This window comes from Phyllobates terribilis, unplaced genomic scaffold (genome assembly GCF_046119375.1).
Source record: "Phyllobates terribilis strain yellow unplaced genomic scaffold, ASM4611937v1 Scaffold_9__5_contigs__length_417890890, whole genome shotgun sequence".
NCBI lineage: Eukaryota > Metazoa > Chordata > Amphibia > Anura > Dendrobatidae > Phyllobates > Phyllobates terribilis.
Window position 1 is genome coordinate 142,588,990 of NW_027362769.1, and position 18,886 is coordinate 142,607,875.

General features: G+C 41.0%; 1 protein-coding gene across 3 annotated transcripts in view; it reads left to right on the forward strand.

The window, feature by feature from the left end:
• Positions 1-18,886, forward strand: part of CCDC148 (coiled-coil domain containing 148) — a 226,862-nt gene that overhangs the window by 183,124 nt on the left and 24,852 nt on the right. For all 3 annotated transcript variants that reach the window (XM_073647135.1, XM_073647136.1, XM_073647137.1), the window contains 2 exons: positions 14,551-14,691; positions 16,879-16,997. In XM_073647135.1, the coding sequence (XP_073503236.1) occupies positions 14,551-14,691; positions 16,879-16,997 (260 nt within the window). The remainder of the gene's footprint in view (positions 1-14,550; positions 14,692-16,878; positions 16,998-18,886) is intronic.

An 18,886-nucleotide genomic window follows, 5' to 3' on the forward strand; every position in this document is an offset into this window, starting at 1 on the left:
GATATTGTTCAACAATTTTGGTTCTCCAGTCCTCAGGCAGTTCTCTTCTGCTCTTTCTGTTCTCCATGCTTAGTGTAGCACACACAGACACACAATGCTAAGATTCAGTCAACTTCTCCCCTTTTCATCTGGTTTCAGGTGTGATTTTCATATTGCTTGCACCTGTTACTTGCCACAGGTGAGTTTGAACGAGTATCACATGCTTGAAACAAAGTTGTTTACTCACAATTTTGGAAAGGTGGCAACAATTTTGTCCTGCCCATTTTTGAGGTTTAGTGTGAAATTATGTCCAATTTGCCCTTTTTTCTGTTTTTTTTTTGTGTTGTTCCAATACAAACAAAGGAAATATACATGTGTATAACAAAACATGTGTAATTGCAATAATTTTCTTGGAGAAATACTACATTTTCTGGAACAATTCAAGGGTGCCAACACCTTCAGACATGACTGTGTATCATCTGTGTAATAAATTCTTTGTGACGTGATGTAGAAAATTATACTCTAGTAACTAATGTGACTTACAAGGTAGATACGAGCGAAAAACTTTGGAGTCATTGGCAAGTTCTGACATGACAGTTCTTGTGAGGTGAGAGTGAAGTTGTCATTCGGGACCTGTATAGTCGCTTCTAGGTGTCAGATTATTAGAGGTTTTTGTCAAATAAAGAACAGACCTGAAGGTGTCAGATTAAACCGTTCTACCAGCTCCATGACCAATAATGTACTGTATCAGCCCTATAAACTTTTACTTGCTTTATTCACTTTAGCACTTTACTATAATGAAGATAGTTAATATCTGATCCTTAAAATGTGATCATAAAAAATGGAAACTTGATTTTGCTCTGATTTTTTTACTTCATTTTACCACTGCCTATATTGAAAAGGTCTTAAAAGCAAAGCTGTTACGTTGAATATCTGGTCTTTCATACTATCAATATGCAGAAAGAGCAAAGTAGATTAATTCATCATAGTTTTTGATCTATAGCTTATGAGTCCAGTGGGCGGTCTCATGATGTACAGCCTTCCCTGTGGGAGTGGCCACAATACTACGGGGTGTCCCTACAGAGTCTGACAAATTTCCGAGTGTATAGTGACATTTCCTATTGATAAGGGCATGGTAACACCCAGTTGTCAGTCTATTCATAAATTTCCAGAAGGAATAACAGTGGATCAGTGCAGCGCAGAGTTCTAAGAAAAAACAATGCAGAATCATTATTTCAGGGTAAATACAATTATCTACTTACACAGACTTGTCAAGAGAGCTGACAGGTTCGTTTTAATCCCTTCTTGACATGGGTGAGGGTGTACGAATCTGGCATAGGAGCTGAGACCAATCTGTACACAGCGGGTGCCATCTGTGTTTTACAGCTGGCACCTGCCTCTAACAGCAGCGATCACAGCTAGGTCTAAATGTTGCTGCTTAACTACTTTGATGGCACTGTAAGTCACAGCATTTAAGTGGTTTGACCTGGGAGGGGGGAAGGTAGGGGTCAGGTGGTTCTTTGACCATCTGACCCCATCAATGACTATTTAACTTTTCAACATCTCTGAGGCCAGTGATTGGCTGCAGCGGCCACATGTCGACAGATCAAACCCCAATTCCAAAAAAGTCTAGACTCTGTGTAAAATGTAAGGCTATGTTCCCACACGTTGCGTTTTTCAGCGTATTTTGCAGCAGATTTTTATGAAAATTTTCTGCTGCGTTTTGCCGTACCAGCAAAGTCTATGAGAAACCAGAATTCTCTGTTCCCACATCTTGTGTTATTTTGCTGTGTATTTTGTGCCTTGGTTGGGTTTTTGGAAAATAGAGCATGTCTCTTCTTTCAGCTTTTTTTCACACATAGGAAGTAATGGGTGGTGAAAAAAACGCACCAAAAAACGCAGGTAAATTTTTTTTCGGCGTTTTTGATGGCAGAATAGAATGGGGTTCTTTTTTTTTTACAGAACTTTATGTACATGCATAAATAGGGACAGAATGACAGTGAAAAAAGCGCATCAAAAACGCATAAAAAAACGCAGCAAAACCTTCAGATTTGACACAGTTGATTTCCTGCCAGAGATCAGTTTTGCTGCAGATTTCTAACTGAAAAAAAAACCACAACATGTGGGAACATAACCTAAAGAAAATCAGAATGTAATGATTTGGATATCATGGGCACTAATGCAGCCCCAACCGTCAGAGATGCAGAAATTGTGCGCTGATAACAAGCTGGATGGTCCCTCTCCTCTTGAGTCTGTAGGACAGCGCGTCAATGGTTTCCATAAAGAATTTCACAATTTGATTCCTCTGACCACAGAGCAGTTTTCCAATTTGACTCAGCCCATTTTAAATGAGAAGACGACAGCATTTCTGGATTGTATTTAGCTTCTTCTTTGCATGATAGAGCGTTAACATGTATTTGTGGATTTCAGAGTTAACAGTGTTCAGACAATGATTTCTGGGAGTGTTTCTGAGCCGATGCACTGATCTGCACGACCGAATCACTTTGCAGTACCGTTTGAGAGCCTGTAGATCACGAGCATTCAATATTGACCGTCGTCTTTGTCCTTTGTGCACGTGGATTTTTTAGAATCTCTGAATCTTTTGATGAAATTCTGTACTTTAGATGGTGATGTGTTCTAAGTCTTTGCAATTTTACGTTGAGAAACATTTTTTTGAAATTGTTCCACATTTTTTAGACGGAGTTGTTCAGATGGTTCTGACCATCTTTGCTTCTGAGAGCCTCTGCCTCTCTAACTTACTTTTTTTCTATACAGTCATTTGATTTAGTTGAAAATTAACCATCCAGCTGTTTTATTAGTACCACTTACTTTTCCAGCCTTTTGGTAACACCTATCCCAACGTTTTTTGAGATGTTTTGCTGCCATCAATTGCTGAATGAATTATTTTTTTTCAAATGCAGTTTAAAAATGTCTAAATTTCACCTTCTGACCTGTGCTGTACATAAAATATGGCTGTAAGAAATTTCCAAATCATTGCACTCTTGATGTCTTTACATTTTACACAGCGTCCCAACTTTTTTAGGATTGTATATCTTTGCTAAAGCTCGGTAGGCAAAGACCAGTTGGGGATGAGGGAAACATCCGCACATAAGAGGTAGGAGTTTTGTAAGGTGAACATACTTGACGCCTGATTGTAAAAAATCCATGGGGGTTGGATAATTCCTTTAAAGTACCTAATAACAGGCAAGATGACCCAAGCCGTTTCATCCTTCATAAGCTGGATAGTGTTTTTATAATATTTTTAAAATGACTTTTTGATGCAACTTCTCCCAACATGCCGATCTGGTGGTAGCTTTATTTCCGCACTCTTTAGTGAATAGGTTTAGGAGAATTACACAAGGGGAGAAAACGATATAGTGAATCACTCCGTGTCTCTTGTATGAGTTATCTCCATAATCCACAACATCTGGATAGCACGCTCCATATACTCTTCTGATATTTGCTTAGATTTATTAACCTTCAGAAAGAATTAATCATTCATTTTTTATGATTATAATTCCATAATTGCAATAGAAAAAGAGCTATGTAAATGAAAAAATCAAATGTAATTACAAAAAAAAAAAAAGGGCCCGTGATTAATTGCCACCAGCTATTTAAAATTCTCATCTAAGAAAAGAGTGGATAATTGCACTTCATTAAAAGATTAAAAAAAAAGAAAAAAAAAGTTTGAACCATGTGAGAAGTTAGGTATTAAAGAGGTTGTCCACTACTTTATCATTGATGACCTCTCCTTAGGATAGGTCCTCAATGTCTGATTGGTTGGGGTCCGACAATTGGCACTCCCACCGATCAGCTGTTCTTGGTGGCAGCAGCCGCCAGCCGGAATTGCTTAATTGTGGAGCTGCACCGTCTTCTGATAGTGGCCGCGGCTGGGTACTACACATCCGCCTCTTATTGATATTGATTTGAATACGCGAAAAGGTCATCGTCTGACCTGCCGCACCTGCTCATCCTCTCTCCCTGACCGCATGTGTTAAAGGACTTCAATAAATGTGTGATTTTGCACAGTGACTGCCGCTTTCCTTTCCTTTTGGCTTTTGCAAGATTTTTTTCCCCGTCGTGGGAACTTGGTAGCAGAGCACCACAGTTCTTCACTGGATTATTTTAATCATGCTATATGTGCATTTGCTGACAACCCCATTAACGCTGATAGTGCCGAGGTGTTTCCTTTGCTTTTCCTGGATAAGGAGTCAAGTAATATCCCTGTGCTGCGGTTTACCACCCTAAGTTGATTTTTTCAGCTATATGTGAATGAGGGTTGCCTGAACAGACTTTCTTCATAAAAATGAATGTACAGTATATAATCTTGCAATTTTCACACTGGCCACTAGACTTAATAATATTTCCCTGTCAATAGATCAAAAAAATCAAAGGCTCTCCTGATAATACTCAAACAAACCTACATAGAAAATCTAGGAGTATAAAGCCATAAATAGTTCAAAAAGTAAAATGTATTAAATAAATGAATAAACAACAAATAACATACAAGATAAAAATATATAAGGGGGAAGATGTTATCACAGAAGGGATCCGACCACAAGTATAAATGTGTGGATGATGAGAGGATATTAAATTTAAATCACCAGAATATCTATCTACACTTAATACCATCAACACACCCCCTCCGAAGAAGCCAGACGTGAAACGCGCGTTAGGGGTGTTCTTTCGGTTACCAGCTCTGACCTTGGGTAAATATGTCACTCTGGAATCATTTGGGGTTAAGCTCTGCATACATGAAGGCGGCTTATCCTAAAATACATATGTGAGGAATGAAGTCTGATCTGGGTTCTAGGATACACCACTTATGGTATAACAACATTCAGATCATAGAATCATAGAATGGTAGAGTTGGAGGGGACCTCCTGGGTCATCTGGTCCAACCCCCTGCTCAAAGCAGGATTCAGTAAATAATCTCAGACAGATGTCTGTCCAGCCTCTGTTTGAAGACGTCCATTGAAGGGGAACTCGCCACCTGTCGTGGCCTCCTGTTCCACTCATTGATCACCCTCACTGTCAAAAAGTTTTTTCTAATATCTAATCTGTGTCTCCTCCCATTCAGTTTCATCCCATTGCTTCCATGTGTTTCCATGTGCAAATGAGAATAAAGATGATCCTTCTACAATGTGACAGCCCTTGAGATATTTGTAGACAGCTATTAAGTCTCCTCTCAGTCTTCTTTTTGCAAGCTAAACATTCCCAAATCCTGTAACCGTTCCTCATAGGACATGGTTTGCAGACCGCTCACCATTCTGGTCGCTCTTCTCTGAACTTGCTCCAGTTTGTCGATGTCTTTTTTTAAAATGTGGTGCCCAAAACCGGACGCAGTATTCCAGATGAGGTCTGACCAAAGAGGAGTAAAGACCGATAATGACTTCACGTGATCTAGACTGTATGCTTCTGTTACTACATCCCAGAATTGTATTTGCCTTTTTTGCTGCTGCATCACACTGTTGACTCATGTTCAGTCTATGATCTATTAGTATACCTAAGTCTTTTTCACATGTACTGTTGCTTAGCTCTATTCCTCCCATTCTGTATATGCTTTTTTCATTTTTATTGCCCAGATGTAGTACTTTGCATTTTTCCCTGTTAAAAACCATTCTGTTGGTTACTGCCCACTGCTCCAGTTTATTTAGGTCTTTTTGAATCCTCTCTCTCTCTTCTCTAGTATTAGCTATCCCTCCTAGCTTTGTGTCATCAGCAAATTTAATAAGTTTACCCTCAATTCCTTCATCTAAATCATTGATAAAGATGTTGAACAATACAGGTCCCAGGACGGAGCCCTGTGGTACCCCACTTGAGACATTCATCCAACTGGATGTGAAGCCATTTACGACCACTCTTTGAGTCCGATCACTAAGCCAGTTATGAATCCACCTAACAGTTGCCTGGTCCATTGCATACTTGGTAATTTTTTCAATAAGGATGATGTGATTATTCCTGTCTTTTGAATACACTAATATTGTGCTGTAGGATTGTTTTATCCACATGTGACATTGATATTTTCCATTAGTCTATCTGTATACCCTTTCTTTTGCCCAGTGGAAACTTTTCTGATTTGGTCTCTGAATATTGTATGTATACAATTGGCATTGCATATACCCCCTGTGTGTTGAAAGTGTTTATATATACTGGTGATTTAAATTTAATATCGTCTTATCATCCACACATTTACACCCATGACCGGATCCCTTCTGTGGTAAGATCTCCCCCTTTATATATTTTTTATCTTGTATGTGATTTGTTGTTTATTCATTTATTTAATAAAATTTACTTTTTGAACTATTTATGGCTTTATACTCCTAGATTTTCTATATAGGTTGTTTTAATAATATTTCTCATTGGCCACATGGAGATTACCAGCAATAGAGTGACACAGACAATATACAGTATTTTGCATAACATTCTTCTTTCTATTCTGGGCAAAGGTGCTACTGAAGGGAGCAGAGAAGGTGAGCTGTGACATCAGTTATTACTGATCTTGCATTAGTTACTGTATCCAGAGGTGTTATTAGTCTTTGTACAGAAGGGGGAGAAGGTGAGCTGAGACATCCCTCATTGTGAATGCTGGAACCCGTCTTATTTATTGTGTATAGATTTGTTATCTGTCATTGTACAGGAGGAGGTGAGCTGTAACATCACCTCTGGTTTAACACCGCTGCATTATCTACTGTCTATAGAGGTGTTATCAGTCATTATACAGGAGGGGAGAAGGTGAGCTGTGACATCACGATTTGTAAATAGTGGATCCTTTGTAATCTACTGTATATAGAGGTATTAGCAGTCATTGTACAGGAGGAGGAGGTGAGCTGTGACATCACCTATTGAGAATAGTGGATCCTACATTATCTATTGTATACAGATGTGTTGTCTGTTATTGTACAGAATGAGGAGGAGGTGAGCTGTGACATCACCTATTGTGTATGGTGGATACTGTGTTATCTACTGTATATATAGGTGTTATCAGTCATTGTACAGGAGGAGGAGGAAGTGATCTGTGACATCACCTATTGTGAATGGTGGATACTGTGTTATCTACTGTATATAGAGGTGTTATTAGTCATTGTTCAGGAAGAGAAGGTGATCTGTGACACCATCCTGCATTATCCACTGTATATAGTGGTATTATCAGTCATTGTACAGGAGGAGGAGAAGGTGATCTGTGACACCATCTATTGTGAATGGTGGATCCTGTGTTATCTATTGTATATATAGGTTTTGTCAATGTTCAGGATGGGGAGAAGGTGAGCTGTGACATCATCCTGCATTATCTACTGTATATAGAGATGTGATCAGTCATTGTACAGGAGGGGGAGGAGGTGAGCTGTGACGTCACCTATTGTGAATGGTGGATCCTACGTTATCCTCTGTGTGTAGAAGTGTAAATTCTCAGAGTAATCCTGTCTGTGATAATAATAAAAAGTCACCTTTTGCAGATCAGAAAGAGTCTAGTATGGGGCCTAGTGGCCAATGTGAAACCAGCAAACACAACAAAAAATGATATTTAACATAAAAACCTGATTGAGACTGTAGGTCTTTTCTGCTGACACATTCCCTGTAATAGTTCACACTTTCCTATGAGTATCAGGATGCGGTTTGGATCCTTATCCATCACCGTTAACCTCTCGTTACCATTCTGTATGTGAATTTAATGGGAAGATACGAGGGCTGCATCTGTAAGCAGAGAGTATAAATGATTTCATGTCTGGAGGATTAATCTTTCACGCTGTCCCCTGGTTGATCCTTTGCGATTTGAACTCTGTTAAACTGACCCGTGACAGTCTATCATATTTCTGTAAAAGATATTTGCAAGATACAATTTGCCTCATCAATCCGCTCTTGGATGTAACGCTTTCATCGATCCGTTCGCTCACACACTGTTTCTCCACCCGCATAAGAAACCTTCGTTAGTTTGTCATCTTCTCGTTATTGGAAGTATCGGGCAGACGCCGAGAGTTTTTCTGTGCCATTTATCTTAAGAACATCTGTTCAGTAACACCCCGAGCTGCCGAAATCCTCTCACGTCAGTTTCATCATTTTATGCCAAGCTGAGAAAAATCTGCTGCTTCTTGTATGTGAACCAATCAATAAGGAATTTATTTTCTCTGCTGAGATCACACAACCCAGACATTAAATAAATGGAGGCTGGCGAAACGTTGAAGGCATCTCAAGAACGTGACACTATTTGATACTTACTGATAATTTAGTAATTAAAGCATTGTCTGACGCCCACGATTTCCTGAAGCGAAGTCACAGTTATCATATACATAACAGTGAAGCGATGACTTAAATGCCATCTGTATTACCGACTGTAAATTACAGGTGTCATTTCTGGGTTGTGCTGCAGCCGAGACTAAGATTACTCATTAAACATCTTAATTCATTCATCTTGCCATAACAGCTTTGCCAACTGATCTTCTTTCAAATAACAAGACGGAGGCTACAGATTCTGACATTGGGATAATAGAAGGGTTACCTTAGGAAAAAACTAAAACTTTACAGTGCAGTATCATTGATTAGGTAGAAAGTAGATACCCCATGAAAGTCTAAAGCTGGCCATACATATGAGGTAGCCTGAAAGTTGACAGACGAATGCTCGTTCGGCTAACCGATATCTCTCCTGACTCCTCCATACACTTGAGAACTTGGCTCAGACAGCTCTGTCATTGGCTTTTCTCTATCAAAAGGATCGGCCATTTGTATTTCAGTTGCCCGATACTTCTTTTCCCTGACATAATCTGTCAAATCAACAATGAAGTCACTGGACAAGATCTTCAAATCGAGGAACATTTCACCAGCGATGAAGACAAGGCTCGTACATAGTTTGGTCTTTTCGCATAGGGAGGCGAAACCTGGACGATAAAGAAACAAGACAGAAGAAGAATTGACGCCTTCGTAATGTGGTGCTGGAGAAGGATGATATCAATACCATGGTTGGCAAGAAGAACAGACAAATCAATCTTGGAACAAATCAAGCCAGACATGTCACTGGAAGCAAAGATCACCAAGCTACGACTTGCCTAATTTGGACACATCCTATGAAGACAGCAATCAGCGGAGAAGGACATCATGGTTGGAAAAATTGAAGGAACAAGACGAAGAGGAATACCAGCAACCTGATACATTCAAGATAATGGAGGAGAATACCCTGGTGGACCTATCTAGACTCATACAAGATCAGTCTTCCTACTGATCATTCATCCATCAAGTCGCATGGCTCGAGATCGAGATGAAGGCCGTTAAAAAAATATATACAGGTGCATCTCACTAAATTTAGAATATCATCAAAAAGTTAATTTATCTCAGTTCAATACAAAAAGTGAAACTTATATATTATATAGAGTCATTACAAACAGGGTGATCTATTCCAAGTGTTTATTTCTGTTAATGTTGATGATTATGGCTTACAGCCAATGAAAACACAAAAGTCATTATCTCAGTTAATTAAAATAATTAACAAAAAACACCTGCAAAGGCTTCCTACACGTTTAAAAAGGTCCCTTAGTCTGTTTCAGTAGGCTCCACAATCGTGGGGAAGACTGCTGACTTGACAGATGTCCAAAAGGCAGTCATTGACACTAAGTAAATGCAAAGTTAATTTTGCATTTCATTTGGAAATCAATGTCCCAGAGTCAAGGAAGAGTGGAGAGGCCACAATCCAAGCTGCTTGAGGTCTAGTGTGAAGTTTCCACAATCAGTGATGGTTTGGGGAGCCATGTCATCTGCTGGTGTAGGTCCACTGTGTTTTATCAAGACCAAAGTCAGCGCAGCCGTCTACCAGGAAATTTTAGAGCACTTCATGCTTCCCTCTGCCGACAAGCTTTTTTGAGATGGAAATGTCATTCACCAGCAGGACTTGGCACCTGTCCACACTGCCAAAAGTACCAATACCTGGTTTACAAACAACAGTATCACTGTGCTTGATTGGCAGCAAACTCGCCTGACCTTAACCCCATAGAGAATCTATTATAGAGAATCTATGGGGTATTGTCAAGAGGAAGATGAGAGAGACCAGACCCAACAATGCAGACGAGCTGAAGGCTGCTATCAAAGCCACCTGGGCTTCCATAACACCTCAGCAGTGCCACAGGCTGATCGCCTCCATGCCACATTGCCTCATTGATGCAGTAATTGATGCAAAAGGAGCCCGATCAAGTATTGAGGGCATTTGCTGAACATACATTTCAGTAGGCCAACATTTCAGATTTTAAAAAACATCTTTCAAGCTGTTGTTATAAAGTATTCTAATTTACTGAGATAATGACTTTTGTGTTTTCATTGGCTGTAAGCCATAATCATCAACATTAACAGAAATAAACACGTGAAATAGATCACTCTGTTTGTGATGACTCTATATAATATATGAGTTTCACTTTTTGCATTGAAGAGCTGAAATAAATTAACTTTTTGATTATTATTTTTATTTATTATTATAGCGCCATTTATTCCATGGCGCTTTACATGTGAAAAAGGGGTATAATACAAGAACAATTACAATAATCTTGAACACAATGTGACAGCGACTGGTACAGGAGGAGCGAGGACCCTGCCCGCGAGGGCTCACAATCTACAAGGGATGGGTGAGGATACAGTAGGTGAGGGTAGAGCTGGTCGTGCTGCGGTATGGTGGAGCGATGGTTACTGCAGGTTGTAGGCTTGTCGGAAGAGGTGGGTCTTCAGGTTCCTTTTGAAGGTTTCCATGGTAGGCGAGAGTCTGATACTTTGGGGTAGAGAGTTCCAGAGTAGGGGGGAAGCACGGGAGAAATCTTGTATGCGATTGTGGGAGGAGGAGATAAGAGGGGAGTAGAGAAGGAGATCTTGTGAGGATCGGAGGTTGCGTGCGGGTATGTAACGGGAGACTAGGTCAGAGATATATGGAGGAGACAGGTTGTGAATGGCTTTGTATGTCATGGTTAGGGTTTTGAACTGGAGTCTCTGAGCAATGGGGAGCCAGTGAAGAGATTGACAGAGAGGAGAGGCCGGGGAATAGCGGGGGGACAGGTTGATTAGTCGAGCAGCAGAGTTTAGGATAGATTGGAGGGGTGCGAGAGTGTTAGAGGGGAGGCCACAGAGCAGGAGGTTGCAGTAGTCAAGGCGGGTGATGATGAGGGCGTGCACTAGTGTTTTTGCAGATTCATGGTTGAGGAATGTGCGGATCCGGGAGATATTTTTGAGTTGGAGTCGGCAGGAAGTGGAAAGGGCTTGGATATGTCGTTTGAAGGAGAGTTCAGAGTCGAGGGTTACCCCAAGGCAGCGAGCTTGAGGGACTGGGGAGAGTGGGCAGCCATTGACGTTGATAGATAGGTCAGTTGGGGGGGTTGAATGAGATGGTGGAAAGATGATGAATTCTGTTTTGTTCATGTTAAGTTTTAGAAATCTGGCAGAGAAGAAGGATGAAATAGCAGACAGACATTGTGGGATTTTGGTTAGTAAGGAGGTGATATCGGGTCCAGAGAGGTAGATCTGTGTGTCATCAGCATAGAGGTGATAATGAAAGCCGTGAGACTCTATGAGCTGTCCCAGGCCGAAGGTGTAGATGGAGAAGAGCAGCGGTCCTAGAACTGAATCTTGGGGGACACCGACAGATAGGGGGCGAGATGAGGAGGTGGTGTGTGAGTGGGAGACACTGAATGTCCGGTCTGTTAGGTATGAGGAGATCCAGGATAGGGCCAAGTCTGTGATGCCAATAGATGAGAGTCTGTAGTAAGAGGGCATAGTCCACTGTGTTAAAGGCAGATGACAGGTCTAGGAGGAGGAGGACAGAGTAGTGTCGCTTAGATTTGGCGGTTAGTAGGTCGTTGGTGACTTTAGTCAGTGCAGTTTCAGTAGAATGGTGCTGTCGGAAACCAGATTGTAGGCGGTCAAAGAGGGAGCAGGAGGAGAGGTGGGAGGACAGTTCAGAATGGACATGTTGTTCCAGTAGTTTTGAGGCATAGGGGAGAAGTGATATGGGTCGATAGCTAGACACAGAGGATGGGTCAAGGGAGGGCTTTTTGAGGATGGGTGTGATTGAGGCATGTTTGAAGCATGAGGGGAAGACACCAGTTGTTAGTGACAGGTTGAAGAGGTGGGCTAGGGCTGGGATGAAGATAGTGGTAAGGTTTGGGATGAGGTGGGACGGGATTGGGTCAAGTTTACAGGTGGTGAGGTGTGATTTGGAGAGTAAGGAGGAAAGTTGATCTTCAGAAATGGTGGAGAAGGTGGTTTTGGAGGAAGAGGGTTGAGTAGGTGTGGGGAGGGGCTGTGGGGGCTTTAGGCAAAAGCTTTGTCTGATCGTGTCAATCTTCTGCTTGAAGAATGAGGCAAAGTCTTCGGCTGAAATAAGAGGAGAGGGAGGAGGCACTGGGGGATGGAGGAGAGAATTGAAGGTGTTGAATAGTTGTTTGGGGTTGTGAGACAGGGAGGATATGAGGGATATAAGAGATGTGAAGTATGTTTGTTTTGCTGCAGTGAGTGTGGACTTGAAGGTAGTGAGGGACTGTTTGAATGCGATGAAGTGCTCATGGGAGTGGGACCTTTTCCATCTACGCTCAGCAACCCTGGAGGCCCGTCGCAGTTCTTTAGTTAGGCTGGTGTGCCAGGGTTGTCTGTTGATTGTGCAAGCCTTATATTCTAATTTAGTGAGATGCACCTGTATATAATCTGTCAGGAAGCCCCCATACAGATTAGTCGGTCAGCTGCCAACTTTCATCTAATGTGTATGGTTAATTCTAACCAATGAGCCACTGATGATCATGTGGGTTGGTTCCTAAAAGATTCAAGGTGCTATAAACGGTACTAGATTTTGGTCATTTGAAGCCCCCCATACACAATAGATAGCTGTTTGCTAAATGATGCAAGAGAAGAAGGGGATGCAAGACTAAACCGAAGATGATTGTTTCCTTCTCAGTGTCAGCCCTATTCAAACTAACATCATTGTTTCCATTTATAACAGGCGTTCGCCTGTTATAACTGAACTTTTATGAACGGATCCTTTTGGACCCCATTGACTTATCTGGAGGTCAGTCGGAGGTTCACATGAATACTTGCTCACTGACATGCAGGAACCTCTGACATGTAAGCAGCACCTTGGGATAGTTATACACACTAGATAAAAGTAGTCTGAAGTTTGAACAACCTTTGTGCAAAATGGCATTAAACCGATGCAGCCCTACACATGTTAGTCCATATTGGCCATTACATTCTTCCAACCTTGGCCATACATGTTCAGTGACACCAGACGACTAATCAACGATCTTTCTGGAAGCATTATTTCAACAAAAGATCCTTTGTGGCCAAAATATCTTTTGTCACACTATCGGACAAAATAATCTGACTCAACTGACTTAATATCAGACAATGATGGTCAACTAAAGCTATTGTTTTGGTTGATATCATTCATTTTCATTCCCTTAAGGCCACGTTCACATGTTCAGTATTTTACATCAGTATGTGTAAGCCAAAATCAGGAGTGGAATAATCAAAGCAAAAGTATAATAGAAACACGTCACCATTTCTATATTTTTCACCCATTCCTGGTTTTGGCTTACAAATACTGATGTAAAATACTGATCAAATACTGAACGTGTGACCGTGGCCTAAGGATAAAGCTGGCTATACATATTGGATGAAAATGGGGCCAACACGAATGATCATTGGTCCAACGATTGTTCGCATGAGTACCACATACACATTACAGGTTACTTCGGGCATAAGAGAACAACCCGCCAATGATTCCTACAACAGACCAATAAGGTGAAAGCTCGTGGTCGACTCATAGAACGATTGTTGGGCACCCAAATGACCAATACACATTAAACCAGTGTAGATCATAGGTTAAAAAATCCAACAAAAAACAGTGGGATTTGGAACAATTATGAATGTTCATTAATTTGACCATCTAAACAAACTATGGTTCATTTAATAAAATCGGTGTTCGTTACAGTAAAAATTATCCATTTCCAACTTTTATCTAATATGTATGGACCACTTGGGTTGTCCAGGCTTGTGGTTCAAATCTGCAGTCACTCTATGTGACGGAAGACTTTTGTGAATTTTCACAGCACGCAGTGTGCGTACGATCAGGACTCTCCTGTGTTGGCACAGGGGGCAGGCGCATGGTCACAAGTTTGCAATTTGCGTATATAAGTTCACATGCCAACTAGATAAGTGCATTGAGCGAGGCTGGACACGTCTAGTCGGAATGTGGCCGGAAGTATGCATATCGCATTCTAGTGGTCACATGACCGCCTGCTCCCAGCACTGGAGAATACTGACAGCACGCACTGTGCATGCTGTTGGGATTCACAGGTCTGCAGCCAGTGACTTCAGACTTGACCCCCAAACCTGGGCAACCCCTTTAATGTGTATGGACACCTTTAAACATACTCCTAGTACCGAACATGCAAAAATGAAAGATGAGAAAGATCTGTTGGGATGTAGAGAACGCGTTTGTGCCCTGTTCTGTGATGTAGTTTACCAAGCGTGCTTTTGTCATCCTAATATACTGCATTTGATATATGTGTACATGTGTATAAAACCCATTTGAAATTTTCCCAAATCCAATTTTAGGTCACACAGTGGAGAATACACCAAGAAGAAGCCACTAGATTAGAATATTCTATCGCTGCCAGGAGACAACAGGAGGAGGAACAGCAAGAAAAACAAAGGAGAGAGAAGGAAAGGCTCCAACGAGCAAACGAAAGGGAGAAAGTATGAAAGCTCTAATCATTTGCATATGTTACTTAAGAGATTACCGAAAATATCTTGATGCATGCTAATTAAAACTATTTGTTACTGCTGGCAGTGCATTGGATAAGCGTGTTTACACAGCATTCCCGGCAAGATTGTTTAAGACCTCGCTAAAGCCATTAATGCCTCGAAGGAACTAAATCTTATCCGCACTGCATTGTGCGCAGAGTGTAATGTATCCTGAATTATTCTGTAAATGTGGGTTTTTGTAACAGTACTAGAGAGACTGTGGGAACGCTCAAAGTGCTGCAGTCAAGTGCTCTGCACTGCAGTACATTCTGGTCACAACTCAGCAACTCCTTGCAAAGCACACTTTACCCACACAAGGATATGGGCTCCTGTCGTGCACTCCACAGCGATACAAATTATGGCAGCTGAAATATATGAAATCTTACGTTGTTACACTAATGGAGGCCATTCCCGGAAGAGTTGTCACCCAATTTCACTAAGGATAAATAGAAATGAATACAATCCAAAAAACTAAGAGCAATCTCTTCCTCCTTACATCAATACAAATAATCATTTATTTCATAGCCTCAGCCCCTTTTCTAAACCAATCGTCTGACACATTCAGATTGGCCAATCTTGGCCCGTTAACACACAAACAAGTCGATTGGCGCTGGTTTACTGGCCTGTGGCCAAAGGCCAACAAAGACTGATGGGGACAGAACGATCCTTAATACAATCATGTTGTCCCCAGACAACATAACGTTGTCAGTAGCACATTCCCTATTTACACAGGGTGATGAGCAGCTGAAAATGTTTTTTTTTATCGGGCACTTCCTAACCGCCCATAAACATCCTGGCGGTCCACATATAACTCTGCCCTGACATTTTAGAATGTCATCCCAGGGTAAGCTGCTGCAAGAGAATATGAAGGAGCGAGACAGACACAGCCAGATTGTCCATAGAGAAGGCAGAGATGGCTCATCACCACCTCTGCCTTCCTGATTGCTGCATACACAGGGCTGACCAAACAAGAGGCTGATTTTGCCCTGTAATTGGGAGTAATATTCAGCCGCAAATACAGAGAAATCAGATCTAAAAATGTATGTAAATTCTAAAATTCTCCCCTTCCCAAGGCCTTTTATGATCTTATGTGGGGCACAATGTGTAAAATAAATGAAAAAAATAAGTTAACAAATGCATAAAAAGTAAATATATATATATATATTGTAAATAATAAAAAAAAAAATTTAAAAAAAGCCATTGCGAGTCCCAAATGCTGCTTTCTAGTCAGCCCCCCCCCCCTTCCTGAGAGAAAAACAGATATCTGATACATAAATAAATATATATAAAATTCTGCAGAAAGGGTAACATAATTTAAAATGTATTTGTGGTCATTGTAGTCGTGAAAAACAGACATGTATTTTTTTTCTTTGCCTTTTTACCCGATGTCAAAGAATAAAAAAAGTACAAAAATTACATGAAAATTTGATTTTGCTTATCACAAAAATAAGAGACAAAAATGATTGACTACCTGAACGAGAACTTTTCTTTAGAACCACAAATAGTAAAAAAATTGAAAATGTGCCACTGTAGTTTTATGAATAGTGAAGTCTGAACAATATGCATTTCCCATTCACACACATTACCAAATTGTATTTGTACAGACAAAAAGTAAGTGAGTAAGAATGCAGGATCAGACTACACAAAGTTTGTTTGCAGTCTGTTACCATGGTGATACATAGATTTGCATAGGAGCTGTAAACAAAAAAATATATATATATTTCTTATTTTTAGAAGACTTTTTGAAAGTTTCCTCTTATCAAGGTCTTGTGAAGCTGGAAATAGAAAAGAATTGGGCTAGTCCAAGTCGGAGTCAGTAACCGCTGCTGTTCATGTTGCACGGATCTGAATGTGATACATAATAACCGAATGTACAAGTTAAAAAGGTGCAGGTTGGAGATATTGTGGAACAAGTCGCTTTGTCTTATAAATGTTTCCACTTAGAAATGAAATCAATAATGAAACCACAGGAAAACAATGCCGGGGATTTCAAGCCTCACAGCACAATTATACATAACCGTATTTGCAAGAAACAATATCAAGATATTCCAGCATTGGGGATTTCCTTTTGTGCGGCTTGTCACGCAGGCCGAGGCGCAGTTTAGTTTGAATTTTCTTTTTTTTTGTTTCATGCGACAGATACAAAAGTACAAAGCTGAAAAACAGCAAGCATGGGAAGAGCAACAGAGACGGGATCTGCAGCGCCTAGGGCAGCTGAAAAAAATAATGGTCCAGCAAGCTGAGAAAGACAAAGAGCGGTAAGTACATTATTGGGCAAACACTGGTGTATTTTAACAAAATGACTCTTTGTGCCCAGATGGACCATAACCCGGAGCAAATAGACTTGTTCTGCTCTCAACACCAAAATTACTGATTGAATCCAATTTATTTATACCACTTTTCCATATATTTTTGTAAACTTCTATCCATTTTATTAAAAAGCCTTCATAATTGTCTACTTTAGTAGCAGCCAAGAGTAAAGCCCTAAGAAATGATTGCTGTAAATGTTTAATGTTGTGGATGGAGAAGTTGAGCAATTCCTGCAGTTTTCACAAATCTTAAAGATTAATATTGATCCTGCAAACCCGAGGGAGGGCAGAACGTGCACAAGACAGGGCATAACCAAGGAGGTTTGCAGAGAAACCATTAGCAAATATTCTATTGCAATTGTACTGGATTGCCGAACTGTACACTTTAACTCTCCTAAATCTTTAATTCGAGTAAAGTTTAGATACTTTTAGAAACTGTTGGAAAAAGCATGATTCCATGACCAAATTTACCAATAGGCACAGTGGGCTTCATGAGGCAGGGGTGCCTATTATTCAGGTCTGTACACTAGTCCTGGTGGCCGTTTTTTGTTTGGCCCTCAGTATGAATTGTCACAAGATCACAAGAGAGTTTCTGTCATGTAAGCTCCTGTGATATCACAATTGTGCTTGTGTCAGGTGAGTGACTGTGGCATCACAGATGGGCTTCAGTTAGGTGAAGTACTGTCATATCACAGGTGGGGTCAGTCCGGTAGGCTGCTGTGACATCACAAACGTGCTTATGTCAGGTGAGCTTCTGTGACAACATAGGTAGGTTTCAGTTAGGTGTGCTGTTGTGACCTCACAAGTGAGTTTGTTAGGTGAGCTGCTGTGACATCACAGGTGGGTTTCAGTGCAGTAACTTGCTGTGACATCACAAGAGTGTTTCTGTCACTTAAGTGGCAGTGATCTCACAAGTTGGTATCAGTTAGGTGAGCTGCTGTGACCCCACTAGTGGATTTGTTAGGTGACCTTCTGTGGCCTCACTAGTGGATTTGTTAGGTGAGCTGCTGTGACCTCACAAGTGGATTTGTTAGGTGAGCTGCTGTGACCTCACAAGTGGATTTGTTAGGTGAGCTGCTGTGGCCTCATTAGTGGAGTGAGTCCTAAAATCTGCCATGTTGAGATTGGTCATATTGAAATTCAACATGTCTAATCTTTCTTTACCATGAAAGTCAAGGGAGAATCTGGTGAACTCCATACACACCAGACACTGGACTGATATCAGTGGGGTCGGCAGTGGCTTTCCTAATGTGCGTGGTGTAGAGTTTCACTCTATCTGGTAGACATTAGGTATTAGGCCTTAGGTAGCGTTCACACTGGCAATGCAGTTTTGGTCCAAACACATGCAGTTTTTATTACTTTCCACAGGTTGCACAGCACTAAAACAAACTCATAATCATAAATTCTTAGCCTTGTCCAAGCGCTAACTAAACAGATTAGACCCTGGCTGCTCATACACAGCTGAGCTACCCCCAGCTGGGTCAAACAAAACAGCTATTGTCCATAGCAGCTAATGATACTTGTGGTTCTCTGCATACGGCCTGTGCAGACTCTTCTCAGAGAGTGGTTCTGGCCTCTGTTGAGCTCCAAGACACATCCAGTCTGGTGCCCACAGTCTGTGCATTCACGAACTAACACATTTGCCTTTGCTACATCCAGCAGGCTGACTGACTCCTCAGCCATGTCAATCAGAGAGAGACCTGGACACTTCTCTCTCTCAGCTACAGCTCACATCTTGGCTGGTCCCACAATGAATCTACTTCCTGCTTCTTAGAGGCACCATGCAGGTCTTCTAATCAAACACTGCAGAGCTGGGATTTAACCTTGTCCTTCCCAGC